The 24643-nt window shown below is 52.8% G+C and overlaps 1 protein-coding gene across 1 annotated transcript in view; it reads right to left on the reverse strand.

The window, feature by feature from the left end:
- CCDC33 (coiled-coil domain containing 33) overlaps positions 1 to 24643 on the reverse strand; it is a 101380-nt gene that overhangs the window by 46784 nt on the left and 29953 nt on the right. The window contains 8 exon segments of the mRNA XM_063638761.1: positions 8584 to 8630; positions 8633 to 8654; positions 9624 to 9757; positions 10339 to 10468; positions 17385 to 17505; positions 18482 to 18573; positions 22823 to 22939; positions 24471 to 24601. Coding sequence (XP_063494831.1) covers positions 8584 to 8630; positions 8633 to 8654; positions 9624 to 9757; positions 10339 to 10468; positions 17385 to 17505; positions 18482 to 18573; positions 22823 to 22939; positions 24471 to 24601 — 794 coding nt within the window.

Here is a 24643-nt window from a genome sequence, read left to right on the forward strand (position 1 = left end):
GAAAAGAAAAAAAAGAAAAAGAAACCTAATAAATGGTTAATGAATGAATGACTTTGGCTGGGCCAGAGATACATCTTGGCTGAAGGGACTGAAGGGAGGTCTATGCTAAGGTGGTTGGTTTTTGAGAAGGGGGGAGTCCCAAGACCAACTCCCATTTTCTGAGTTTTGTCTAGAAGCTTCTGCCATGTCTCTCTCTATTACTTCCCTCCCCCTTCTTCAATCTACCAATTATGCACTGGGCTCACAGGGAGAGCAGAGCAAGGGAAGGGAGTGTCCAATGTCCAGTTTTCTCAGTCATCTCTGCATTCTGACTTAATACACTCCATCTGCAGCCGGGAGCTGTAGGCTCACATTCTCAAGGCAACACTGGGTTCTGTGGTTGGTGACGCATTTAAAAAAACAAATTGAGACAGGCTCTCACTCTGTTGACCAGGCTGGGGTGTAGTGGCACCATCTCAGCTCACTGCAGCCTCAACCTCCCAGGTTCAAGCAATACTCCTGCCTCAGCGCCCCCAAGTAGCTAGGACTACAGGTGCACAACACCGTGCCTGGCTAATTTTTGCATTTTTAGTAGAGATGGGGTTTTGCCATGTTGCCCGGGCTGGTCTCAAACTCCTGAGCTCAAGTGATCTGCCCCCATTGGCCTCCCAAAGTGTCGGGATTATGGGCATGAGCCACTACACCCAGCCTGGTGAGGCATTTGAGATGAGCTAAAGCAGGTCTTCTGAATGACTAGCAATTGGAAGCAGTATGCCTCTCTGTCCAGCCCTTCCCACTCTGGCTTGGGAGCTCCTAGGCTCCACAGCCCCCAACTCAGGGCAGGGTACATTGAGGACTTCAGCAAGTCTGGCTTTGGAGAGATGGCTGTCTGTCTCTCCCCCCATTTCTTTATTCTCGGGAAATTGCAGCGAGACCAAATGTGGTGCTAGCGATGTTTATCTTCAGCACTTGACAAGGCCTCCTAATGTCCTTATGGATGTGAAGCTGGTGGAGCAGCTGTCATGAGGGGCAGGCACAGAGTGATGGGTTCGCAGGGCTCCACCAACTCCCCTCCCCCAGGAGCCCTGTCCTCATCCCTGATGAGTTCAACATGTTTGTCAGAAACCTGGGTGAAAGACACTAAGAGATCCCTTTACTGAGCACCTGCAGGACGCTGTGCTAGGCACCTGCACATGCTTCCTCATTCAATCTTCACTATGTTCCTGGATGGTAGGGATTACAATCCCCTTTTATGCATGAGAATAGTGAAACTCAGGATGGCTAAGATCAAATGGAAGATCCAGATTCAAGCCCAGGTCTACAGGCTTACAAGGTGGACATTGCAGCACTTAAAGTGTCTTGGCCACCTCCACAGATGACCTGGAGCTTGGGGTTGGGGGTACAGATGGGACTGTGAGTATGTTGCATGATAAAATCAGGGTCCAGAATGATCTCAAGCTTAGAAGATGGACTGAGATGAAAAAGGTGAAATACCACAGGGGAGAGAAACCCTGTCTAAGTTCAATATAGAACAGCAGGGAGGCAAGATGCAGACATGCTGCCTACTGATGTGCCAGAGTCAGACTCTGGCTCTAAACAGACCCTCACTGCTTTGGTAAATACTAAAATAGGACCAAAGCTAGGCTTCAGCTGCACCAAAGGGGAGAATGTATTCAGAGAGAGGGAGTGATGTTCCTACTTTACCTCTAATGCTGATTGGGCCCCACAGTTTTGGGGGATACTTTAACAGGAATGTTGTCAAGAGGAGACAACCAGCAGGATGAGAATCAGAAACCAAGTGCTACAAGGAGGAAGAGGAAAGAGAGTGGGTTCAGGCTGGAGATGCCATAAATAGTTTGCAAATGTCAGTAGGGCTGACATGGTTATAGGCCCTGACTTCTCTGGAGCTGGCCTCTGGGAGGAAAAGGCAGGGCCAGGGGGAGGAAATTGAAGAGAGACAGAAGGAAGTTTAGAAGGGAGCTAGTAGAGGATGGAGAGGGCATCTGGGTGGTAATGAGCTCTCTGTCATGGGAAGTGACCAAGTAGAGTCTGTCAAACTGTGTGTTTGTGTTCTGGAGGGACCGTTCAGCTCCTTCTTTCTGAAGTGGGCAGCATGGGAGATGCATGATCACCAAGGGAGGCCAATATTGTCCCCAAGGCAGGGAACACTATAGGGGGATTCAGGCATTGTGGAAAGCAGGTAGGAGCCTCCGTTGTGGCAGCGCAGGAGGAGAGGTGGATGGCCAGCCCTGCTCCCACACTGACAGTCCGTGACCTGGGGGCCAGGTTGGCCTTGTGAAAGCACAGACTCTCATGTCTCTCCCACCCCATCCTAAGCTTCCTTTGATGTGTTTATTTGTTTTCTGTTTTTTGAGACAGTCTTGCTCTGTCGCCCAGGCTGGAGTGCAGTGGCGTGATCTCGGCTCACTGCAACCTCTGCCTCCCAGTAGCTGGGATTACAGGCTGCTGCCACCAAGCCCGGTTAATTTTTGTATTTTTAGTAAAGACGGGGTTTCTCCATGTTGGCCAGGCTGGTCTCAAACTCCAGACCTCAGGTGATCCGCCCACCTTGGCCTCCCAAAGTGCTGGGATTACAGGTGTAGACATTTTAATCTCTCCAGAGCCACCGCACCCAGCTCTAAGTTTCCTTTGGATGGGATGGGAAGAGCTCTACACTGGACCTAGAACCTCAGCAGGTGAGGGAAAGGGCACCTGTGGGCAAGGGGTGGATCTGTCTCCTCTGCCTCCTGCCAAATGACCTGAGGCAGTGAGAGGACAGGAGGACAGAGGCTTTGGGTGTGGGAGGGAGGGCAGTGAGGGATGGTGTGAGATGGTGACAGGGAAAGGGTCTCTCTCTCTGGATCCATCCTTATGGTAGTGTTTTCAGAGATGGAGTCTTGGGGGTGGGAACAGAACCTTTAGAGGGCAGAACCAGCGGAGGAGATTGCTGTGCTGCCCCAGCACTGGCCCATTCAGGCCGCTGTGCTTGGGGAAGAAATGGAGGGAGGTTTGTGTTGCGGTTTCTCTAAGGACCAGCCCAGAGTGTCAGGTGTGGCTTACAAAAAATCTATAAAAATTCTTCAAAAGCCAGCATGATGCTGCCTGTCCCCTGCCCTCTCCTGTATATTTGCTAAGTGGCCACTTGTCCTCACTCTGGGCTGGTCTCCAGAGAGATCTTTGTAACTAGTCTGAAAAGAAGCCACCAGAGTAGCATCAAAGACTTGCCCCACTCCCTCCCTGTGAGGGGAAGAGGGAGGCAGAAAGTCAGATGGGACCACGGCAGCTGCCCCTCCCCTCAGTCATGGCAGCAGGTGCCACTGCCACCTCTCCTCAAATGCACCCTCTCTATACTTCCAGGAAGCCAGGGGGTTTCAAGTCATTCCAGCATCTCTGGGGGCTGTGGGCTGAGGAGGGTGTGGCCACCCATCTGAGAGGCCCTACTTCTGCCTGGTGCCCCATCTGGGCAAGGCGATGGATCCCAAATCTTAAACCCAAGAGGAGAAATGTTGCTATATACCCAGATGATGGTATGAACTTGTCCCACCTCATGGGGAGGTGCATTTCCAAGCAGAGAGGCAGGAACCGATGCAGTGAGCACCTACTGTGTGCATGCCAGGCTCCAATCCACAAGGTCAGCCCAGAAAACCTGGGCAGTGTGGGCCTCACTTCAAAGAGGCTGGCTGCAAGCTGGAGGGCACCCAGGATGCTGTGGGATCTCGAAACCAGTTCGTTAAGAGAACCAAGCTGCTTTGCCTGGGGAAGTGTAGACTCCCCAGGGACCACATCACACTCTTCAAAGAGAAGAGGCCAAGATCAGACGGGGAATGGAGGAGACCAAAGGTTTATGTGTGTGTGTATGTGGAGTAGCCATAGGCTCATGGAGGTTTTTTTTTTTTTTTTTTTTTTTTGAGGCAGAGTCTTGCTCTGCTGTCCAGGCTGGAGTGCAGTGGCACGATCTTGGCTCACTGCAACCTCCACCTCCCAGGTTCAAGTTATTCTCCTGCCGCAGCCTCCCAAGTAGCTGGGATTGCAGGTGCCCAACACCACACCCAACTAATTTTTGTATTTTTAGTAGAGACAGGGTTTCACCATGTTGGCCAGGCTGGTCTTGAATTCCTGACCTCGTGATCCGCTTGCCTCGGCCTCCTAAAGTGTTGGGATTATGGGCGTGAGCCACTGCACCCAGCCAAACTCATGGATTTTTAGAGCCTAATGGACCTCAAAGGCCAGTCCCCACTGAATATGCAATAAAGGGAAGTTTTCTGTGTATGTGTTTTTGTATATGAGTGTACATGTTTTTCTAGTTTTTGTGTGATCTGTGTGTGTTCATATACGTACTCACCTACACACACAAACCATCTTAAAGCAGATCACTGTAAGCAGCAAATGACTAGAGAAGTCCCACCAGAAGGTAAAAAATGAACCCATCACCAACCAACCATCTTCAAGTGCAATATTCCAAGCCAGAGACCACCACCTCTTGCCATTTACTGAGACTGCAGGCTCTGCTATCTAGTCTGCCCTCAAAAGTGTTGGTTGACTATGTGATCTATGTAGGAGGCTTGCTGGGGTTGCCCTGCAGCCTCAGGGGCAAAGCCAGGAGCTTGGGGCAAAGGGAGGGCCCCAGGAGGCAGGTTGAGCTCAATGTGGGGTGGCCATTTCTATCACTCAGCCATGGGAAGGCCTGTTTCTGGAGGTAGTGAGCTCTCCGTCAAGGCAGAGCAGGAGGAGAGACTGGGATGACCACGTGCTGCCAGGGAGATTGCTGTCCAGGGTGGGCTGTTGAGAGAGACCACTGCTGTTTCTGCCTATTTGCGAATTTCACCATGCTGGTTCTGAGAGCTCTGAGAATGGGTGATGTGGAAGTGGTGGGTGCGGGGAAGCTGTGTTCGCCAAAATGTCCAATTATCCAGGACAGCTTGTGCCCGAAACTCCTGGACATGGAGGCTCATGGGAAAGAGCCTATGTCCTCAGGCTGGGGCTAGGCCCAAATAGGGCACACACATTCATTTCTCCTGAAGCACTTCCGCTCTGTGACAGCATTGACCATGTCTGACCACATGCAAAGAGCTGCCCCTAGGATAGAGTTGTTGACCATGTGAACGAGGGGCCTGAGAGGCCCACTATCACAAGCCTCGGCAGCTGGAATGTCCACAGGACTCTAAGACCTCCAGGTGTCAGGTGGTGGCTTCTGGACCCATTGTGCAATATTTGATTTAAAGGGTGGAAGAGTTGATGGCCCCAGCCCCGCTGCTGCCTTCCCAAAGTCTAGGATGCAGAGATGAATACCAGGTACCTTCCACGATGAAGTCGCAGGCAACACCTTAGGCGCGACAATAAGGGGGCAGGAACCTGATCTCTTTGTTATAGCAGCTTAGCTCATAACTGTACTCAGCTACCACGCGGAGTCCAAATAGCCCCTTCAAGGACTCCGTATCATGTCACCTTGTTTGAGTTTCCTCAGACCCCTTACCATTAGCTGATATGAATTATTTGTTTATTGTCTGTTCCATACTCCCCGCTAAGAATGCAAGCTTTACAAAGACAGGGCCTGACTGGTTTTTTTTCTTCTTCTTCAATGTAATATTCCTAAAATCCAGAACAGCAATTGCTCATAGTGGGTGTTTCATAAATGTTTGCAGTTGCATAGAGAACAATGATGGTATTGCAGTGAAGGTGGTGATGAGGGATGGAGAAGGGGATGGGCCCCTTTAGTCTTAGCTGCAACGCCATCTGACCTGTTCATGAATTCTCAACACTTTCCTGCCATCCCTTAGGGAGAAGGATGCCAAAAGGGCTCAGACACTAGAGAGCCATGTCCAAGCCCAATGAAGGTATGAGCTCAAAGCAGAATGAGGTCCGTGGCTGCCAACCCCTCCTTCTCCCCATTTCAATCCACAATGGCAGCCAAAATTCCACTTCTTGCCTTGCATACTACCTGACATGCAGTGACTCCTCATCAAATATACATGGAATAAAAGAATAAATGAATGGGTGCTATGGCTGCAAGGACTTCATGGTGAATTTAACCACATTAGCACTTTATACTTAGGCTCCTAAATTGGTCTTCAAGATTCTAGAATCAAAGGGAGTCAGTTATTGGCCAATTCTGATAGTTTACCAAGAAATAGTTCCACTACAAAGAGATTTAGCTTCTGTGTGTGCCACTGCAGATGTGAAAACATCTGTGTGTCAGTTTGCATATATGTGAGAGAGTGTACATATGCATTAAGAGTGTGTGTCCTTTGGGCTGGGCGTGGTGGCTCACGCTTGTAATCCCAGCACTTTGGGAGGCCAAGGCGGGCGGATCACGAGGTCAGGAGATTGAGACCACGGTGAAACCCCGTCTCTACTAAAAAATACAAAAAAAATTAGCCGGGCGTGGTGGCGGGCGCCTGTAGTCCCAGCTACTCGGAGAGGCTGAGGCAGGAGAATGGTGTGAACCCGGGAGGTGGAGCTTGCAGTGAGCCGAGATCATGCCACTGCACTCCAGCCTGGGGCGACAGAGCAAGACTCCGTCTCAAAAAAAAAAAGAGTGTGCGTCCTTCTTGCCAAGGTATGTGCGCACACATCTGTGTGTCTGTGACTTTGAGTAGATATTCGCACATGATTAATGAGAGTGTATATGTAGAGTGTGTGTGTGTGTGTGTGTGTGTGAGAATTCTTGGCAGCAGAATCTGAATTTCTGCTAGAACTATTTTCTTGGTACACACCCAATCCTGATCCCCTTTCTTTTCCTTTCTTCTCAGAAATTCATTACTAAAAGGTTTTTTACCCGCCTCCAGGGGGAGGGGGTTGGGGGAAGGAGACGCTAAAATCACAAGGCCCAGATCAAAACACTCAGCAGCTAAATGAATTCGGCAGCATTTTCCCGCATGACTTGGAGGGATAATTTAGTGAGGCCGCCAGCTGGAAGGAAAGGGATTAATTCTGCACTTAGCACAGCTCCAGTGAATAATTCATTACTGGAGACCTTTGTGCCCAGCCCCTGGGCAATGAGGAAACTGTTCTGCCCACCTGCCTGTTGCCTGCCTGGGCCCACTAGTCAGTCCCCTGACCAGGGGCTCCTGACACTCCTTTTAGTCCCAGGATACCCATGCCCAGTGGAAGGGGCAGGAGGCAGAGGGAGGTGGGGAGGGGCTGGCAGTGGCCAGTGGCCACAGGCAGACTCTATACCTTGGGAAGAGGCCCTGGAGGGTTGGGCTCCAAACTGGGAAGTTTGTGACCTTTTTCTCCAAGATTCTGGTGCCTCTTTCTTGGGGTTTGTTGCTTCTACTCTTGAGAGGGCAATCCTGAACACCTATAGCAGGAAGTGCTAATGGGGTCTCAGGCCCTCTCCAGAGGCCTTGTAAAGGCACTTTCAGGCTGGTACCAGCCCAGATATACTCCTCATGCCCCATACCATAGGATTCCCTGTGTTCTTCATGAGTGAGGTCACAGAGCCAAGTGCTACCCTAGAGCTGGTGGATATTTTTCCTGCATGGGAAGAAGGCAGGAGTGGGCCGGCGCAGACATTAGTCCCTGCAAACACTTTCTGGGTTCATGGTCCTAAACTACCCACATCCCAGCACCATTGAGAGGAAAGGGGGAAAGTCCAGCCGGTGCCTGGCATGTGCACTGCAGCCAAATGAGCAGGGTGTAAACTAGGCTGAGACCAGGTGTAGCTAGCTAGAGGGATCGAGGCTCATCCAGCAGGCAGGGCTCAGTCCTGGGTGTCTTCACATTTGGACCAACCCAGCTGTGGTAGACAGAATTCCAAAAACAGGCCTCCAAGATTTTACACCCTCATTCTTGGAACCCGTGAATATGATGACTGATCACTCCTGGGATTATGTTTGTTATATGGCACCGCTGACTTTAAGATAGGGAGATGATTAGAGTGGCCTAAACTTACCACACCGGCCCCTCTAAAATCCCTCTAAAAGCACCTCTAAAAGTTTTCTGTGGCTGCTGACAGAAGAGGAAGTCAGAGTTTTGAGGTGTGACGGGGACTGGACATGCCTGCTGGCTTAAGATGAATGAGGCCATTGTGAGGGGGCCTGTGGGTGTCCTTCATGAGCTGAGAGCCGCCCCGGCTGACAGCCTGCAAGGAGACCGGGATGTGAGTCCGGCACTGCAAGGAACTGGATTGTGGCGGCTACCTGAATGAATTTGGAAGCAGATTCCTCCCCAGAACCCCCAGAAAGGAATGCAACCCTGCCAACATCTTGATTCCAGCCACCCTGTGTCCTGCGACCTACCTATAGAAGTGTCAGCTAATAAATGGGCATTGTTTTAAGCTGCTAAGTTGGTTATAAAGCAATAGAAAACTGATATCCTAGCTCACCCTTGCAGAACCTTGATCCCAGTGAGCCAGACTTGGCTTGGGCTTGGTCAGAGGCTGACTCCCAGGTCTGGGTGGCCCACTGCTCACAACTGTCCTCTTCCTAATCCCAGCTCTCTCTCTGTTTTTCTGGAGTCTCAAATCACCCTTAGACGTTTCCATCCAAAGTAGTAGTCTCATCCTCCCGGAAGTCCCTGAACAAAGCCAGCAATTGTGAAGGAAGTTGGATCTCACTGACATGTGCCTGCTGGCCCTGACCCTCCCCTGGCCCACAGCCTTACCTCAGAGGAAAGCAGCTGGAAGGAGAGATCCACTGTGGGGGCCTCACCTTGATAGTTTTCAGGCTGGTGTCCTGGGGAGGAAAAGGGAGCACTCAGACCACGCTGGCCAGGGCAGCTTCCGCCTCTGCCCCACCTACTGTTCCGGATTTCTCTGGAAGGTGTCACCTGGGGACTGTACCCAGGAGGGTGGGAGGGAGGTGAGAGCTGGCCTCCTGCTTCTGCCTCCGCAAACTGCCTCCACACCACCCCTTCTAAACCCCCCTAGAGACCTGTCACTACCAGGCTCACCTGACAGAGAGATTCTCATTCATTGAGGTCTCTTATGTCAGGATGGCCAGAAGTATTTTAGGGGAAATGGTGGCATAGGAATAGAGAATGATGGTAACGATATTCATTCTTGTTGAGAACTTATTCTAAGTGCTTTCCATGGGTTTTCTCATGAAATCTCACAGCAGCCCTATGAAAAAAGTGCTATTGCCATGTACCCATTTTATAGGCAAGGAAACTGAGGCATTGACACTTTCAGTAGTTTTCCCATGGTCATGTTAGCTGGTATGTGGTGGAACCAGAATGTGGACCCAGACAGTCTGGCTCCAGAGCCTGAGCTCTGAACTCTCTTGTTATACACAGAGATTGTGTACTTGGCACGCTGCTCCTGTGTTACAGACGAGGACTCTCGTGGTTCAGTAATGTGCCTGAATTTCCACAGTGAGGATTTGAGCTGTGGTTCAAATCAGGGTCTGGCTGGCTGAAAGCCTGAGCTCTTGTACTGTCTCACAGGGTCACCCTGTACTTGTCTCCCAAGTTACTCAGGGGCAATTTCTCTGGCTTGGTTCGTCATAGTCCCAGAGGCAAGACTGGCTTCTGGGGTTCCAGGGAGCTCCTCACTCCTAGACTGGGTGGCTTCCCTGGTGGGTGCCTTGACAGAAGCTTCTGGAGAAGCCAAATTCTCCTATGGAGGCGTGGTGAGGTGGGACAGGGTGAGGCAGGGTGGGGCCAGGTGGGCATGCCAGGGGCCCAGTTCAGGGCAGGGGGCTCACCATGATGGGGAGCCGCTCCACATGAAGCCCATCCAAGCCTTTCCCTGTCAGCATCTTCCGGTACAAACGGCTCTTTAGCGGCAACACAGAGACGCCCAGGGGCTGGTTGAGGGTCCACGGCTGGCTGCCTTTCACTGTGGGGGAGGGATCAACTGGGGCTCCTGCCACAGCCCCCACCTTGGCCCCATCCTTTAATACTTGACATCCAGTCCTCCTGTCTCCCGCCACCTGCTTTCCTGCCTCCTGGCCTTTCCCTGTACATACATCCTCTTCTCATCTTCAGGGCTTTGTGAACTCCAAAGCCAACTCTAAACGTACTCTGTGTGTCTGGAAATTTATATACATCAGCCTCATCTCTGCCCTTTGGGGGCTTCAATCCCACAGTGCAGAAGACTGTGGATCAGCTGGTCTCTGAAGCCCATCTCCCTCACCCCTCTCTGTGAGTTCCGAGGGCTCCAGCCCTCCCCCATCACTGATGGGTGCAATAAAACAAAGCTTGAGGCTAAGACCTAGTATGGGACAGGCCCACGTGTCCTGGCCTGTGGACAAGGAATGCAGCCAACCCCCCCCTCCCCGCCCCGTACTAGGAAGCTGCCTGGGCACCTGGGAACCATCCATCCCCGTGGGAGGCAGAGGTGGGATGGTCTGAACACCCTTTCATAATACAAATCTCCTGAGGCATGGCCGCCCTGGCGAGGCACCAGGGGTCACCTACTTGAAGTTGAGGAGTAGTACTCCAGCACCAGGGCTGTGTCTTCTGAGAAGTTGGTAGCTCCATCTCGGCCTTGGAAGAGGAAGGACTGATTCCATAGGGGCTGCTCCGGGGGTCCCCCAGGCTTGGACAGCTGGAGGGAGAGGGTAGGAGCAGATGGTGGTGGCCACAGCTTCTCCCAAATCAAGGCATACTCAGATATTTGGTTGTGTGTATCTATATTTGTCACAAATGTTTCTCCCAATTATAAAAGCAAGCTGGCTGGGCGTGGTGGCTCACACCTATAATCCCAGCACTTTGGGAGGCCAAGGCAAGTGGATCACTTGAGATCAGGAGTTCAAGACCAGCCTGGCCAACATGGCAAAACCCCGTCTCTACTAAAAATACAAAAATTAGCTAGGCGTGGTGGGGGACTCCTGTAATCCCAGCTACCCAGGAGGCTGAGGCAGGAGAACTGCTTGAACCCGGGGGGGCAGAGGTTGGAGTGAGCTGAGATGCGCCACTGTACTCCAGCCTGGGTGACAGAGTGAAACTCTGTCTCTAAATAAATAAATAAGTGCAACACACATGTAATAAATACATTTAGGAAAATGCAGAAAAATAGGAAGAAGAAAAACACCTCCTGTGTTCCTACGATAAACACAACAATTCATAAAACTGTGCTTCTTCCTAGTTTTTTTCTATGTATATTTTGTGTATAATCACCATTCTAGCATCCTGCCTTTTTCATTTGCCAGTAAAACCTAAGCATATCCAAAGTCACAGAAAACTCATTACCCATGACTTGAGTAACTTCAGGATATTCTGTCATGTCCAAGTGCCCTGATTTCTTCCTTCCCATTTTTCCCTATAATAACACTGCATTGAACGTTCTCTGCTACATATCTTCGTGTCGCAAGTTACTTCCTTAGTACAACTACCTAAAATGGAATTGCTGGGTTATAGGACATGTGTATTTTAGGACACCTCATTCATTATTGGTAAACTGTTTTCCTAAAGTGTTGCACCCGTGTTCACACCCATGGCTGGTGTTGTCACAGATGCCAAGTTAGACATGACCTCTGTCTGTGTCACCAGCCCCTCTCTTTCCCACAGTTTCCCCAGCCCCTTGCAGAGGCCAAGACATCTCTGCAGACTACAGAGCCTCCGTGTGCCCGCAGTGTGGGCCAGTGGGCACTCGGGGGACTTGATGGCACCCTAGGCCAGCAGTTAGGGCACACACATGGGTATGATTTAAACAATGAAACAAGACAGTATTAACTGTAGCACTGCCCAATGAGAGCTATATGAAATATTCCCATGGGTAGTCAGAAAAGCCTCCTCAAAGGAAGCAGAACCAGAGAAAGGCTCTGAAGGAAGATCTGGCTGGGTGAAGAGAGGGAAAAAGATCTTCAAGATGGGAAAACAGCACAAGCAAAAATGTGGAGTGGCACTGAGCACACTCTGTGCAGAGGATGCCTGGAATGAGGAGAGACTCCAGGGGGCGGCCCGGCATCTGCCAAGGCCAGAAGGTGGGAGATGGGAGATGGCCACTGGCCTGTAACTCCCAGCAGGCAGCCCTGCAGGGACCCAGCACAGGGCGGGGCTGTGGGTTGTTGCCACAGACCCACCAAGTGGCTGCTTTGCCTCTGTTCCTCAGCCAGGGGCTGTCAGCAACAGTAGCAGCAGCTCCCACCTCCTGCTCCCCCGCAGGAATCGGTCATTGCTCGAAAAGGTCAGCACAAATGCACTGCGGCTCCAGGAGTTATTGATGCGGGATCATGAAATACCAGCGTAGGTCCACTCCCCCACAGTGGCAGGGTGCTGATGACAGTCACACTAATGGGCCTGGTTTGTCCAGGCTCAGCTGTGTCCGCCCCTGCCCCTGGGGAGATGGGTTGTAATCACTTCAGGGCTAGGGTGCCCTGGACACCTGAACAGAGACTGCAGTGACAGGAGCATCCCACTTCTTATGGGAGCTTGGCCAACAGGTCCAGTGAGAGAAATTGGTTCTGAGTTCTATGGGGCTTGGGAGTGATCTTTCAAGATTGATCCCCAAACCACGTCCCTCCCAGAGCCACCCCATTCTCCTGGGTGCAGGAAAACTGTCTGCCAGGCATTGGGGCACCTGTGACTCAGTCCCCTGCTGCCCATACCTTGCTCCTACCCTGGAAAAGGGTTCTTTAGTAGATGCCAGCTGCCCTTTCTGTGACCTATTCATGTGTCTAAATGGAGCCCATGAAGCCAGAGGTGGTGAGCGGCTGCCTGCCCAATAAGGAACAGCCCTTTCCCTGAGTAGTTTCCCAGGGCAAGTCACCTAGGAAAGATCCCTTCAGACCTAGGATTGGGGAGGGAGGGTCAGCCTCTCTTGTGCATGTGCAGGCGGGAGTGGTGGGAACTCAAAGTTAGAAGACCTGCAGTCTGATGCCAGAGCCCTGGTGAGGGTGCTGTGGCTGATGTGTGTGCAGGGTGGGGGCGGGGAGAGGCAGGCATCGCCTGCAGATGCTAATGCGAAGGGTAGTGGAATCACGGAATGTCATTAACTCTCAGCTGTGATCTTCAGAAAAGCCATTAACCCCCAGCCATGGAGGCAGACCTGCTTCCCCTGGGGACACAGCCTTCATTCCATGGCCCTTCCACGCCCGCCGCCTCATTTCCCCTGGGCCCACCCACATCCACCTCTGCCTGCTCTGCCCAGCCATAGTGGCCGCCATCTGGAGGAGTAGCTGCTGGAAGCAGATGCTGGGCTGGGGTCTCTAGGGAGCTAGGACCCCTTGGCTCTGGGCCTGGGTCTGTCTCAACCTTGCCATGTGGCCTTCAAGTCCCTTCTCCTCTTTGGGACCTACTTTTCCCATCATCCCATGGGGATATGCCTCAAATTCCTCACTGTGAAAGCCTGTTAAAGGAGACAATGGATGTTTTGCTATTAAGATGAAAGTTCAACTTCACTGAACTCAGCAAGTGTTGACTCTTGTGGGGCTTCTCCATGCCAGATGCCTGCGGGGTGCTGCTAGAGAGCCATCTCTGCCCCCGACCCTGTAGCCCACCATCATCCAGGAGGATAGGGGACAGACAGACACACACACACACACACACACACACAAACACGTAGAGTCCTAAGCAAGCTGTGGTTGTGGGAGCCGGATGTGCGAAGAGAAAGCCATGACTTCTGACCTCATTCCTCCGGGAGGACCTGAAGGACAAGGGCAGTACGTAAGGAAGAGGAAGGCCATTCCAGGCTGCGAGTGCAGCAGAGGTGGAGGCTGGAGGTGGGAAGGGGCAGCGTGGGTGTGGAGAACAGCAAGCCGTCCAGTGGGGCTGCAGAATGCCTGTATGAGCTGGAGCCATAAGCTACGAGGCTGGAGGGCACAGGGCCTGTGGACCTGGCTGAGAGTGGGACTTTGCCTTGTCGTGATAGCAACGGGGGGCCCAGGGGAAGGGCTAGGCAGGGGATGCCCTGGCTGCTCCTCAGAGAATGGATGGCAGGGGCCTGAGGGGAGGCCAGCACTAGGGCAGGGTCTGTGGTGATGGAAGGGGCCCCAGGAGAGCTTGGGGACAGACCAGGAGGGGATGGTGGTGGGCACACATGGCTTCTCGGAGCTCCACTCCAGCTCTGTAGGAGACCAGAACAACAAGAGCAGCTTGTTGGGCAATGGGCCCCTTCCAAGGTGCTGGGGTAGGAGTGACTTACACGGCCCACCCTATGTTGGTTCCAGCAGGCTGGACCAGGTGAAGTCCGACAGGCCATCTACCTCTTAACTCACCAGTTCAGGCTTTGCCATCATCACCAGGCTCCACTGAGGACCACCTAGCCCACCACCATGCCTCTCCTTGCCTCATCGCCAGCAGATGGCCCTTGGGTTCGGGTGGCTCTGCCTCCATAACCTTCCACATTTATACCGGCAAGGCAGAGCCACACCCCTCCTTAGTGATTGGCTCAGGGAAGTGCATGTAACCCAATCCTGGCCAATCAGACAGGAAGGAGGTCTGCTGAGGGATGGCTGGATAAGGTTGGTTTCCAGTTGCTCTTTAAAATCACCTACAAGAAGAGAGGGTGCGGGTGGGTGCGGTACCTCAGGCCTGTAATTCCAGCACTTTGGGAGGCCAAGGTGGGCGGATCGCCAGAGGTGAGGAGTTCAAGATCAGCCTGGTTAACATGGTGAAACCCTATCTCTACTAAATATACAAAATTAGCTGGGCGTGGTGGCGCTCGCCTGTAATCCCAGATACTCGGGAGGCTGAGGCAGGAGAATTGCTTGAACCCGGGAAGCAGAAGTTGCAGTGTGAGCCAGGATGGCGCCACTGCACTCCAGCCTGGGAGACAGAGACTTGGTTGCAAAAAAAAAAAAAGGAGAGGCTGCCTCTTACCTGCTGATCTTTCATTCTATTTGGGTGAAGTGCCCCCATGAGCCGTTAGCCAGCTGAAGATGGTAATTCAGGGTGTTGGAAAGATCCTGAGACCTCGAGGATGCTTCTGAGCCTGAGCATCCACCAATTCTGGCAGCATTCTATGTCGTGAGTTGATGTGGTGTGTGACAATAAATATCCTTAGTATTTAAGCCGATCCAAGTTGGGGTTTCTGTTACTTGGAGCCAGATGTGAAAAGGGCAGTGGTGAGGCTGGCCTCAGAGGGGACACTGGCACTAGGGGAGGTACAGCTCTGTTAAGAGTGGAACCCATTTACCTTGGACCCTGGGCCTGGACACTTTGCAAACATTATCCTTTGAGTTCTCCTAACAGATTGGAATCAATGAGTCTGGAGAAAGGAGCAGCTTACCAAATGTCATGCAGCCAGTAAGTCACAGAGCTGGGGTCAAACCCAGGTCAAACAGTGCTTGTGCACGGTGACAGTTGGTGAGAAATCACAGCCCCCCAAGATGTCAGAGAGGGCAGGCCCTAGAAATTACCAAGTCCAATCCCACTCCCTCAACTGTAGAGATGAGGGGACTGACGCTCAAAGGGGACAGGGCAGGGGTCTGTGTGAAGTCTGAGCTCAGGCTGCTGACTGGTGCCCCTCCAGGTAGGGCTCTGCCCGGGCAATCCCCACCCCTCCTTACCACAGCAGCCTGCTCCTGTTCTCTCACTGCTGCACCTGGGCACCTCTGTGCTGGCTGCCAGCAAATTCCCAACCTGGCCCAGCTGCCATGGGGTTGGGTGATGTTCAACAGGTGTCCTGCCATTGCTGGACTGGGTCCCACACATGCAAAAGGCATTGGGAACAAGTCTCTGTAGTGAGTGGCACCTCTCCCACCCAGACTAGTTAGGTAGCAAAGGCAGCCAGAGAAAGCCTGGGGATGGGAGGGGGCGCACTCATTAAAGCAGGCAGTGCCTCCTGCCCCTTGGGACAGCCTGCTGATTGGTTCTTAATTTTCTGGGCAAATGCAGGGCCATGTGTGAGGTAACTCTGGGGAAATCAGGCAAAGGATTGGTTTGGGTTTGAAGCCTCTGTCCCCAGGGTCCCCCTTTGTCCCACTCCTCCCCACCACCATCACTCTACCCCATGTCTGAGCCTTCTTCAAATGTCTTTGCCTTTAAATGAAGCCTGGGTTCCAAAGGGGTGTCTTGTTCTATTTTTGCTATGCCAGACATGAGCACTGGTGGGCAGACAATAGGAGGGACCTCCAAAAATTCTTCTGTCTTCCAAGGCCCCTAGGAATGTTGGGACCATCGTGTAGGGCAAGCTGGCAGTGAAGCGCAGATCATGAGAAGAGACCAATCTGGCTATTCCCTTGAACCCAGCCATGGTCTGTGCGTGCACCCGCTCCCAACCTCATACTCAAAACACACGGCCCTCCTGTCCGCCCTGACATGCGTCACAGCCTGCGTGTCTCCACCTCACACTTGTGCTATTGCTGTGCCCAACCTATACTAACCCCTCCTCTGTTAAAAATTCAAGACTGCTGGCCGAGTGCGGTGGCTCACGCCTATAATTCCAGCACTTTGGGAGGCCAAGGTGGGCAGGTCATAAGGTCAGGAGTTCAAGACCAGCCTGGCTAACATGGTGAAACTCCATCTCTTCTAAAAATACAAAAATTAGCTGGGCATGGTGGTGGGTGCCAGTAATCCCAGCTACTTGGGAGGCTGAGGCAGGAGAATCGCTTGAACCTGGGAGGCAGAGGTTGCAGTGAGCCAAGATGGTGCCATTGCACTCCAGCCTGGGCAACAAGAGCAAGACTCTGTCTCAAAAAAAAAAAAAAAAAAAAAAAAAAATTCAAACTGCCTTCCCTAATCCAGGCTTTACGTCCCTCTCCTCTGATTAAAAAATTTTTTTTGCTGGGTGCAGTGACTCATGCCTGTAATCCCAGCCTTTTGGGAGGCCAAAGCGGGTGGATCACCTGAGGTCAGGAGTTCGAGACCAGACTGGCTGACATGGTGAAATCCCGTCTCTACTAAAAAGATAAAAATTAGCCAGGCATGGTGGCATGTGCCTATAAGCCCAGCTACTCGAGAGGCTGAGGCAGGAGAATTGCTTGAACCCGGGAGGTAGAGGTTGCAGTGAGCTGAGATTGTGCCACTGCACTCCAGCCTGGGAGACAGGAGCGAAGCTCTGTCACAGAAAAAGTTTTTTTTTTTTTTACTGGGGTAAAATATACATAACACAACATTCACCATTGTAGCCATTTTTAACTGTACAGTTCGGTGATGTTAAGTGCATTCATTTGTTCATATTGTTGTGTAACCATCACCAGTATCTATTTCCAGGACTTTTCATCACTCGAAACAGAAACTGTGTACTCATGACCTGTAACTCCCCATTCTTCCCTTTCCCCAGCCCCTGTAGCCATCGATGTGATGGCCCTGACAGGCCCTCCCAGTTTGTTATTAGATTATACATTATCTTGTGTTGATGTTCAACCTTTTCACCCATGTGACTCCCATCTTCACCAGACCAAGAGTTCCTGGAAGGCAGTTTCTCTGCCGCACAAGCGAGCGCAGCACTGGGTATGCCATGGGATTCAGTCAACTCTTACTCAATAGTCAAGGGAACTGCTGACTGACTCACTGAGTGAGTGAACAGTGAATGTGTGGGGGAGTTACAGGAAGCCGGAACCACTGGGGAGGAGACATACCTGAGGGCATCCGTTCTGGCTGACGCGAGGCACGTCAAAGTTCATCACAGACGGGATAGGGAAGGAGAGTGGGGTGATGGGTAGCCCCACGGAGGCCAGGTCCCTGTTGGCCTGGCTGACCCTGGGGAGGCAGGGAGACAGGGTCAGTACTCTGGGCTCTGCACCTGAGCCTGGCAGCCCAGGGCCCCCCGCTTTTACTCTGGGTTGATGCAAGAGAAGGGAGTTGCAGGGACCCCACCGAGTTCGGGCCTGGACCTCATGGCAAGTGGGGACCACTGGGCTGGGCGTGCATCAGTCATCTTCCTTCCTCCAACAAGCAAGGGGGCTTCATAAGTCATAAAAACTCAACAGGAGATACAGAGAAGTAGGGGAGTCATCTTGGGCCATCAGGGCCAGTTGGAAGTGACCGAGACAGACCCTGACTCCCAAGAGTCAGTGCTGTAGCAGACAGCACACGTTCATAGGGGAATTTCCCACTGTGTGGTAAAGTATGAATCTCCTCCTGAGGACTGTGACTCCAACAGACTCAAAAGGAGGTCTAGGGGAGGAGGGGATGAGTTGTGGCTGGGGCCAGGGAGATCTCCAGGATGAGGAGGGAGGAGACCCTGCCCAGCAGGGCTAAAGGCTGTGAAGTTCCAAGATGGCCTTTGGGGCCAACCACTGGCTGGAGCCTGTGGCCCTGAGCTAGAGTGGGAGGGGGAGTGGGAAGGTGGTGGGTGTGAGGCAGGGAGGCAGGTTGGAGGGGCTGAGGTGCCTTGAGCAGGGAATGAGGTCCCCTCTTGTTTTCCTCCCCACATTCTCTAGCTGTTAGGCCTGGTATCAGCACTCATCCCCACCACCTGCCCTCCAGCCTGCTCTCAGGAGAGGACTGAGCTGCCCCTTTCCAGGGGCCTGGGCTCTCCCTGGGGAAAGAAAGGCATGGTCTGCTGTAGGAAGCTTACTGGGACCTCAGACCCAGTGGAGAGGCTTGAAGGGCCTTAGGGGAAAAGGGGTTGCTGGAGGTCCTGGAATCAGCCCATGGCAGCAATGACAGCCTTACCCTCTCCTCTGCTCTCTGCTCTGCCCTCCTCACCCAGGTCCACCTGGGCCCCACTCACTTAAATTCCTTGTAGTTGGGAACCACCCGGGCAATCACCACTATGGGGTTGGGGTTGTTGGCCAGGGGCTCGTTGACTCCCCGGAGAAAGATCTGGAGAGGAGAGGAGAGGAGGCAGGTGAACACCATGTGGCCTTGGGACCTTCCAGAGACAGCCAGCCAGACTGCCTACCCTCTTTTTCTCCATCCGTGAGCTCATGGCTGCCTCCACACTTGACACCTGCTCCTCTCTGTTCCCTGCTTTACTCGGTTCTTGCTTTGCACCAGGCTGCCCTCCCTCAGGAAGCCTTCTCTGCCTAGCTGAGGCAACTGCTCCCGCTTTCTGTCCTGGGATTTACCAATGGATCTCTTACACTAGTTTCTTTGGGGAGAAAGGGTGCGATGAGAGTTGGGGCCTGGGAAGGGAGGTTGTGTTCTAACCTTGGCCTCTCCACTGGCTCCTGGGGAGGGGTAGGGCTAGGGGTAGGACTAGGTGTTCCAGCTCCTTGGTTTCTGTCAGTCAAATGAGGTTTCTCCCAGGGCTGTGAGGGGTCTCTGATTAGATCGTTTGTGAGAGAGCACTTTATAAACTGAAGACAGGAAGCCCAGGTCTGGTTTCTCCGACCATGCTGAACTTCCTGAGATCAACGGCCACAGCCAGGCTCCCCTGGCCTCCCTGGCGCCCATCACCCTGGTGCCTGCTCCACTGCTCACCCTGGTGCCTGGTCTCCTGCCTTGCTGGTTTCCCCAGGAAGTACTGTTTTGGAACAGGATCATAGCATCCGCATCTCTGGGCTCCTCTTTCTTTATCAGATCCCGGTTGTCACTCCCCTGACCGCCCTTGGTTGTTCCCTCCTCAGTCCTCTGTCACCCCCTAAGGGCTTCCCTGCCTCCGAGTCCTGACTGCCCTCTCTTCTCCTCCAGGCTTCTATTAGCACAGCTTTCAGAGAGCAGAGCGGGGTCCCAGCAGAAGGCTACAAAGCAGGAGTGGACGGCGTCACCTTGCTCCAACCCTCACTGAACCCCTGCTCAGCCTGGGCCTGAGGGACCCTGGAAGGCAGACAGGGGAGACAGGGAGTCTGTCCCCATGCGCCTCTGCTGCCAGCCTAAGAGGCCCTGATCTCCCGGACCCTGACCCTCACCCTGTATCCACCAGTGGCTCCCACTCTCCCTCAGCCCTCACCCACCTCCTACTTGGCTCTCATTCCTCTTGCTCCTTCGATTCCTCTGCCTCCTCACTAGGCTCTCCACTTCTGTTCCTTTCCCTAATCCACCCTCTTTCCCAGGCAATTTGACACATGATGGCAAAGTGCTCTTGTTAAAAATGTACTGGGTCACGTTACTTCCCTGCCCGATACCCCGCATGCCCCTTTGCCGCGTCTCCCGACAGGCCCCCAGTCCCTGTCTTCTTGCTCCAGACTCTTTTACTCCTGCCACACACCCCTCTTATTTCTGCCACATGCTGATCCCTCTACCTGGACTCCCCGAAGCTCCCACCAACCCATCGTGGCTGGCTCCTTCTCATCCTGTAGCTTAAACATCACCACCTCTGAGAAACCTCCCATGACCATTCTTAATAAAGTAGCCCACCCTGTCCTCCCGATCTCAGTTGCTGGATTCCCTTTGCCATAGCACTCATCATAGCTTATGTTTATTCTAATTTATTTCTTGTTTATTTTCTGTCTATTTGGCTAGATCCCAAGCTCCACATGAGCAGGGACCATGTCTGTCTCATTGACAGTTGTCATCCTAGGTTTTAACAAAAGTGCCTGGCATAGAAAAGAGGTCAATATCTGTTTGTGGATAAATGAGGATCATATGGGCCAGGCGTGATGGCTCACACCTGTAATCCCAGCACTTTGGGAGGCCGAGGCTGGTGGATCACAAGGTCAGGAGTTCGAGACCAGCCTGGCCAATATGGTGAAACCCTGTCTCTACTAAAAATACAAAAAAATTAGCTGGGTGTGGTGGCACATACCTGTAATCCCAGCTACTCGGGAGGCTGAGGCAGGAGAATTGCTTGAACCTGGAAGGCAGAGGTTGCAGTGAGCTGAGGTCATGCCACTGCACTCTAGCCTGGGTGACAGAGCAAGACTCCATCTCAAAAAAAAATGAGGATCATATGAATGAAGGAGAAAAGAGGGGAACAGTGGAGGAAAAGGTTTACCCTTCTTGTGTTTGTGAGCATGAAAGAAGAAGAGATAGAGAAACAGAAAGACCCAAGAGGAAGAAGGGGAGAAGGCAGGCAGTGGTTTGGGTGAGGGTCTTGGGGGATGCGTGGGATCCTAGTTCCATGGTGCTGATGGGAAGAGAAGCAGGAAAAGGAAGGGGCTGGACACAGCTGACGGACTCTGCCCCAGGTACAGCTTGGGATGGGAAGAGGTCCTCACTGGTCTATTCCAGCTCAGCCATTCACTCCAGCTGGGTCACATTGGCCAGTTCCTGCTCCACTCTGGGCCTGTTTCCCTACTTGTGCATGGAAGAGTTGAACTATAATCTCCCCTGAGTTTCTAGCTCTGACTTTCAATGGGAGGGGAGGGCCCAGGAGTGGGGCTTGTTCTGGATCATTCTCCCTTTTCTCCCTCCGCACCCTCCTTTCAGGCTCCTCTTTCAATACCCATCTCAGCTGGTTGTCCCACCTCTAACCCCACACAGGTGTGAGCTGATGGGCACGTACAATAGTCCTTAGGGCCTCGCAGCTCTCACTGAGGGCTCTGGAGACTGAATCCCTTCAGCACATTCAAAGGATTGAATCTCTGATGGTACATTTCACACTTTGGATGGGTCTGGGGTCTGGTGCTGAGGGATTTCACTGGAGGCTGGCAGGCCCTATTACTCACAGGCTCCCCAGCAGATGTAAGGCTGAAAAGGGGGTGGTGGCAGCTAATTTGTACCTGTTCTGTGTAGACTCTGATCAGGTGTGAATGAGACAGCTGCCCAAGTACACCTGCTCATGACAGCCTGGGAAGTAGCAGAAGTTCCTGCTCCTGCCATGCGCTTACCATCAGGAGCAGGCAGCTGCTCTGTGGACATATCTGTCACACAGATGGAGAGGGCATCTGTGCTGGGGCAGGAGAGTGGGCAGGGTGGTGTGGGACAGAGAAGGCCCCCACTCTACCGCCCTACCAGTCAAGTCAGAGGGCTGGGTGGGGTGGGGCAGCTCCACAGCAGCCCTTAAGTTCTGCCTGTGTCTTGGGGATGTGGCCCCCTCCCTGTGGGGTGCGGCCTGGGGACAGCAAGGCCAGGCTGTTGCCCCTCTTCCTTGTTCTGTGTGTGTGTGAATTGCTGGCTGTCCTCAGGAAAGGGCGTGGTAGAAGGTGGTGGGGAGCAGAGGGTGCCTGTAGGTCTGACATGCTGGTATCAGAGGGGTGGCTGTGGGGGAGTAGAAATGTGGGTTAGGAGTTTTGGCTCCCATACCATACTCCCCTTGGGTCTCAGTGTCCCTGGCTGTGAAAGAAGGCAAAAGAATGCTTCCTTCCCTGCCAGGCCCACGGTGCTGGTGGGAAGTAGGGGAATGGGAAGGATAGGAACAGATCAGCCATGCTTGGGTAGGTGGAAGCTCAGAGCTTGGGTCCTATGGCTCCCACCCTGATCATACTCAGGCCATAGCTGAATTTGAATCTGTCACCCATGGGCAGTTTGAAAGCTGGGGGGAATGGGAGAGGGGCCAGGTCCCTGCATCATGTCTGCTTTGAGCATCAAGAGTTCCTCCCAAAGCTGCTAATTGGCTTGGGGGTGGATGGTGATGGGTCAAGGGGCGGTGGCCAGGCCCAAGGTGGGCCCAGCCCTGTCCTGGCTAATGGAAGAGGCTCTGTAAACAGTTGCTGGATGAATAAATGAATGAATAAACTGAATACCTAATCGCCAGACCAGTCAAACCTCTTTAGACATGGTACTGAAGGAAAGCTCAAAGAGGTCCTAAACTTTTGCCTGGGGGCCGAGGCACTATCCCAGGAGGGGAATAATAGAACAGGAAACAGCTGGGCTGTGGGCTAAGGGAGAGCACCGGGCTTCTCCCCTGCCCCTAGCATAAGATTCAGGGAGACAGGCTCTGGGAGGCTCTGGTCCCCACTGCAGCACAGAGACGGTACATGAGGAGCAGCGGTGTGGCTGAGCCCTTACCCCCCACCTCCAAGGCAGAGAGGGAAGGAGAAGAGGCTTGAGCATCTTCATCCTTGTCATCCCTGCCAAAGGGCTTCCTTTTTGCTATTTCGGAAAGGCCTGGTTGCTTTTTCCGTTCTTGACATCTCTGCTCCACACCCTCAGGTCAGCCAGAAGGGGCCAAGGGCAAGGCGTGGGGCCTGCTCAAAGCTTGGCCCTTTCCCACCCCACCCACCACCCCAGAGGGCCCCAGCCCTGGTACCTCCAGAGCCATGTGGTTGTAGCCGATGTAGCGGGGGATGAAGCTGCTCTTCCGAACGACTGTTGCGTACAATTGGGTCTTTGCAGTGGCTTCATCAGCTTTCCCAGACTCGGTGGGCTGGAGACAGGGTTGGGGCAGAAGACACAGAGGAAGGAGAGTGTCTAAGGGGCAGATCCTGGCCATAAATCCAGCCCTCTGCAGACAATCACTTGGCATTGCTCCGCTGGGGCTCCGAGCTGATAATTAAAGCTCATGGTCCCTGTGAGCCCTTCCAAGGAGATCAATATAATAAATCTTCCCTTTTCCATTTGAATATTTCATCACCCTCACAAGGACCACTGCCTGTCTGCTTTCCGGTAAAGATGTGATAACAAGGCCTGGGTTGTAAGTGAACAGACAGCCAGGGGGCCTGGGTGATGCCTCCAGAATTACAGCTCAAGTGCTGAGTCTCCCAGGGTGAGTAGCACATCTCTCTTTTACTTCCCTGCATGGCCCATCCTGAAGCCCTGGGATTGGGGTTCCTCATGGGGCCTAAGGGAAGGTAAAGCCCCCTGGTGCCACGATTGAAGGATTGCTTAGAAGAAAGTTCAGTGCTGGCCTGGAGGAGGGATGGGGGAGGGGAACTGACCAAACTGAGCACCTACTGTGTGCCAGGAACCTTGCCTATCATTGCATGGGATCCTCAAAATGACTGTGCCAGCTTTGCCAGTGAGGATGGAGGCCTGGGGGTTAAGTGGCTTCCATGGGTATCCAGCTAGGAGGCAACAAACTTGGGCTAGGACCCCCAACAATCTGGCTTCACATTGTTCTTTACTCTCAACCACTATCAGGGTCTGGAGTACACAGTGGGGAGGGGAATGTGATGCTTCTGCTCAACTCTGGCTCACTACCTGGCACACAGTAGGTGCCTCATAAGTCCTTGAGCAGTGAGAGAGTGAATTCTACCCCTTACCCCTCAGCACTAGGAGGGTGGACAGGCAGGGGTCTGGCCTGGGAGGCCCAACCTTGGAGTGAGGAGCCTCAGGCCCCTCAGTCCATGGCTTGGACCCAGTTGCGCACTCCATGGGTGCATTCCAGGGAATGCTTTATTCCGTGTACCCCGCAACTCTCCTGGGCCTCTGGCCAAGACAGTATGTGGAGGCAGCTCAGAAGGAACTGGCTTGGGAGACAGCATGACCTGGGCTCACCCTCAAATCTGCCGCTCACTTGCTCTGTGACCCAGGAGGAGGAGATTTTTCTCCCCGGGTCCCAGTCCCATGTCTGCAAAATGTAATTTACCTTGAGGATTAGAGAGGGGGTGTGAAATGTCTAGCACAGGGCCTGGAAGCAGCGGGTACTCTGTAAATATTGTGTTTCTTTGATTTTTAGATCTGCTCTTTTAACATTTTTGTAATCAAAATCTATCTTTAATTGGTATATTCATTTAATGTGGCAATTGTTCTATAATAATCAGCTGTTTTACAGAGATGAATTTGGAGAATTCCAAATTCTTGTAGACATCATTCCTGTGTACGTACCAGGAGCTACGTTTCCTGAGCCCCACATGGTCCTAGACTTGTCATGCTGTTGGTGGGTGTGGGCTGCTCAGGGCTGCTCCGAGGGAATAGCTGGGGACATTCAAGGTGGTTCCCACCTGCTCTCCCCGCACTTCCCCAGGCCTCTGACTCATCTGCACCAGCTCAAAGTGGTAGGGGTGGAAGACACGCAGGTGCTTGATGGGGATTTTGTAGGCCAACAACTCCTGTTTCTTTCTGTTGTCCACCACCTTGAGGATCACATCTGGAAAGAGAAAAAATGAGCACAGGTTCATTTTTAAACGGA

Source organism: Symphalangus syndactylus, chromosome 5 (genome assembly GCF_028878055.3).
Source record: "Symphalangus syndactylus isolate Jambi chromosome 5, NHGRI_mSymSyn1-v2.1_pri, whole genome shotgun sequence".
In the NCBI taxonomy this organism is placed as follows: Eukaryota; Metazoa; Chordata; class Mammalia; order Primates; family Hylobatidae; genus Symphalangus; species Symphalangus syndactylus.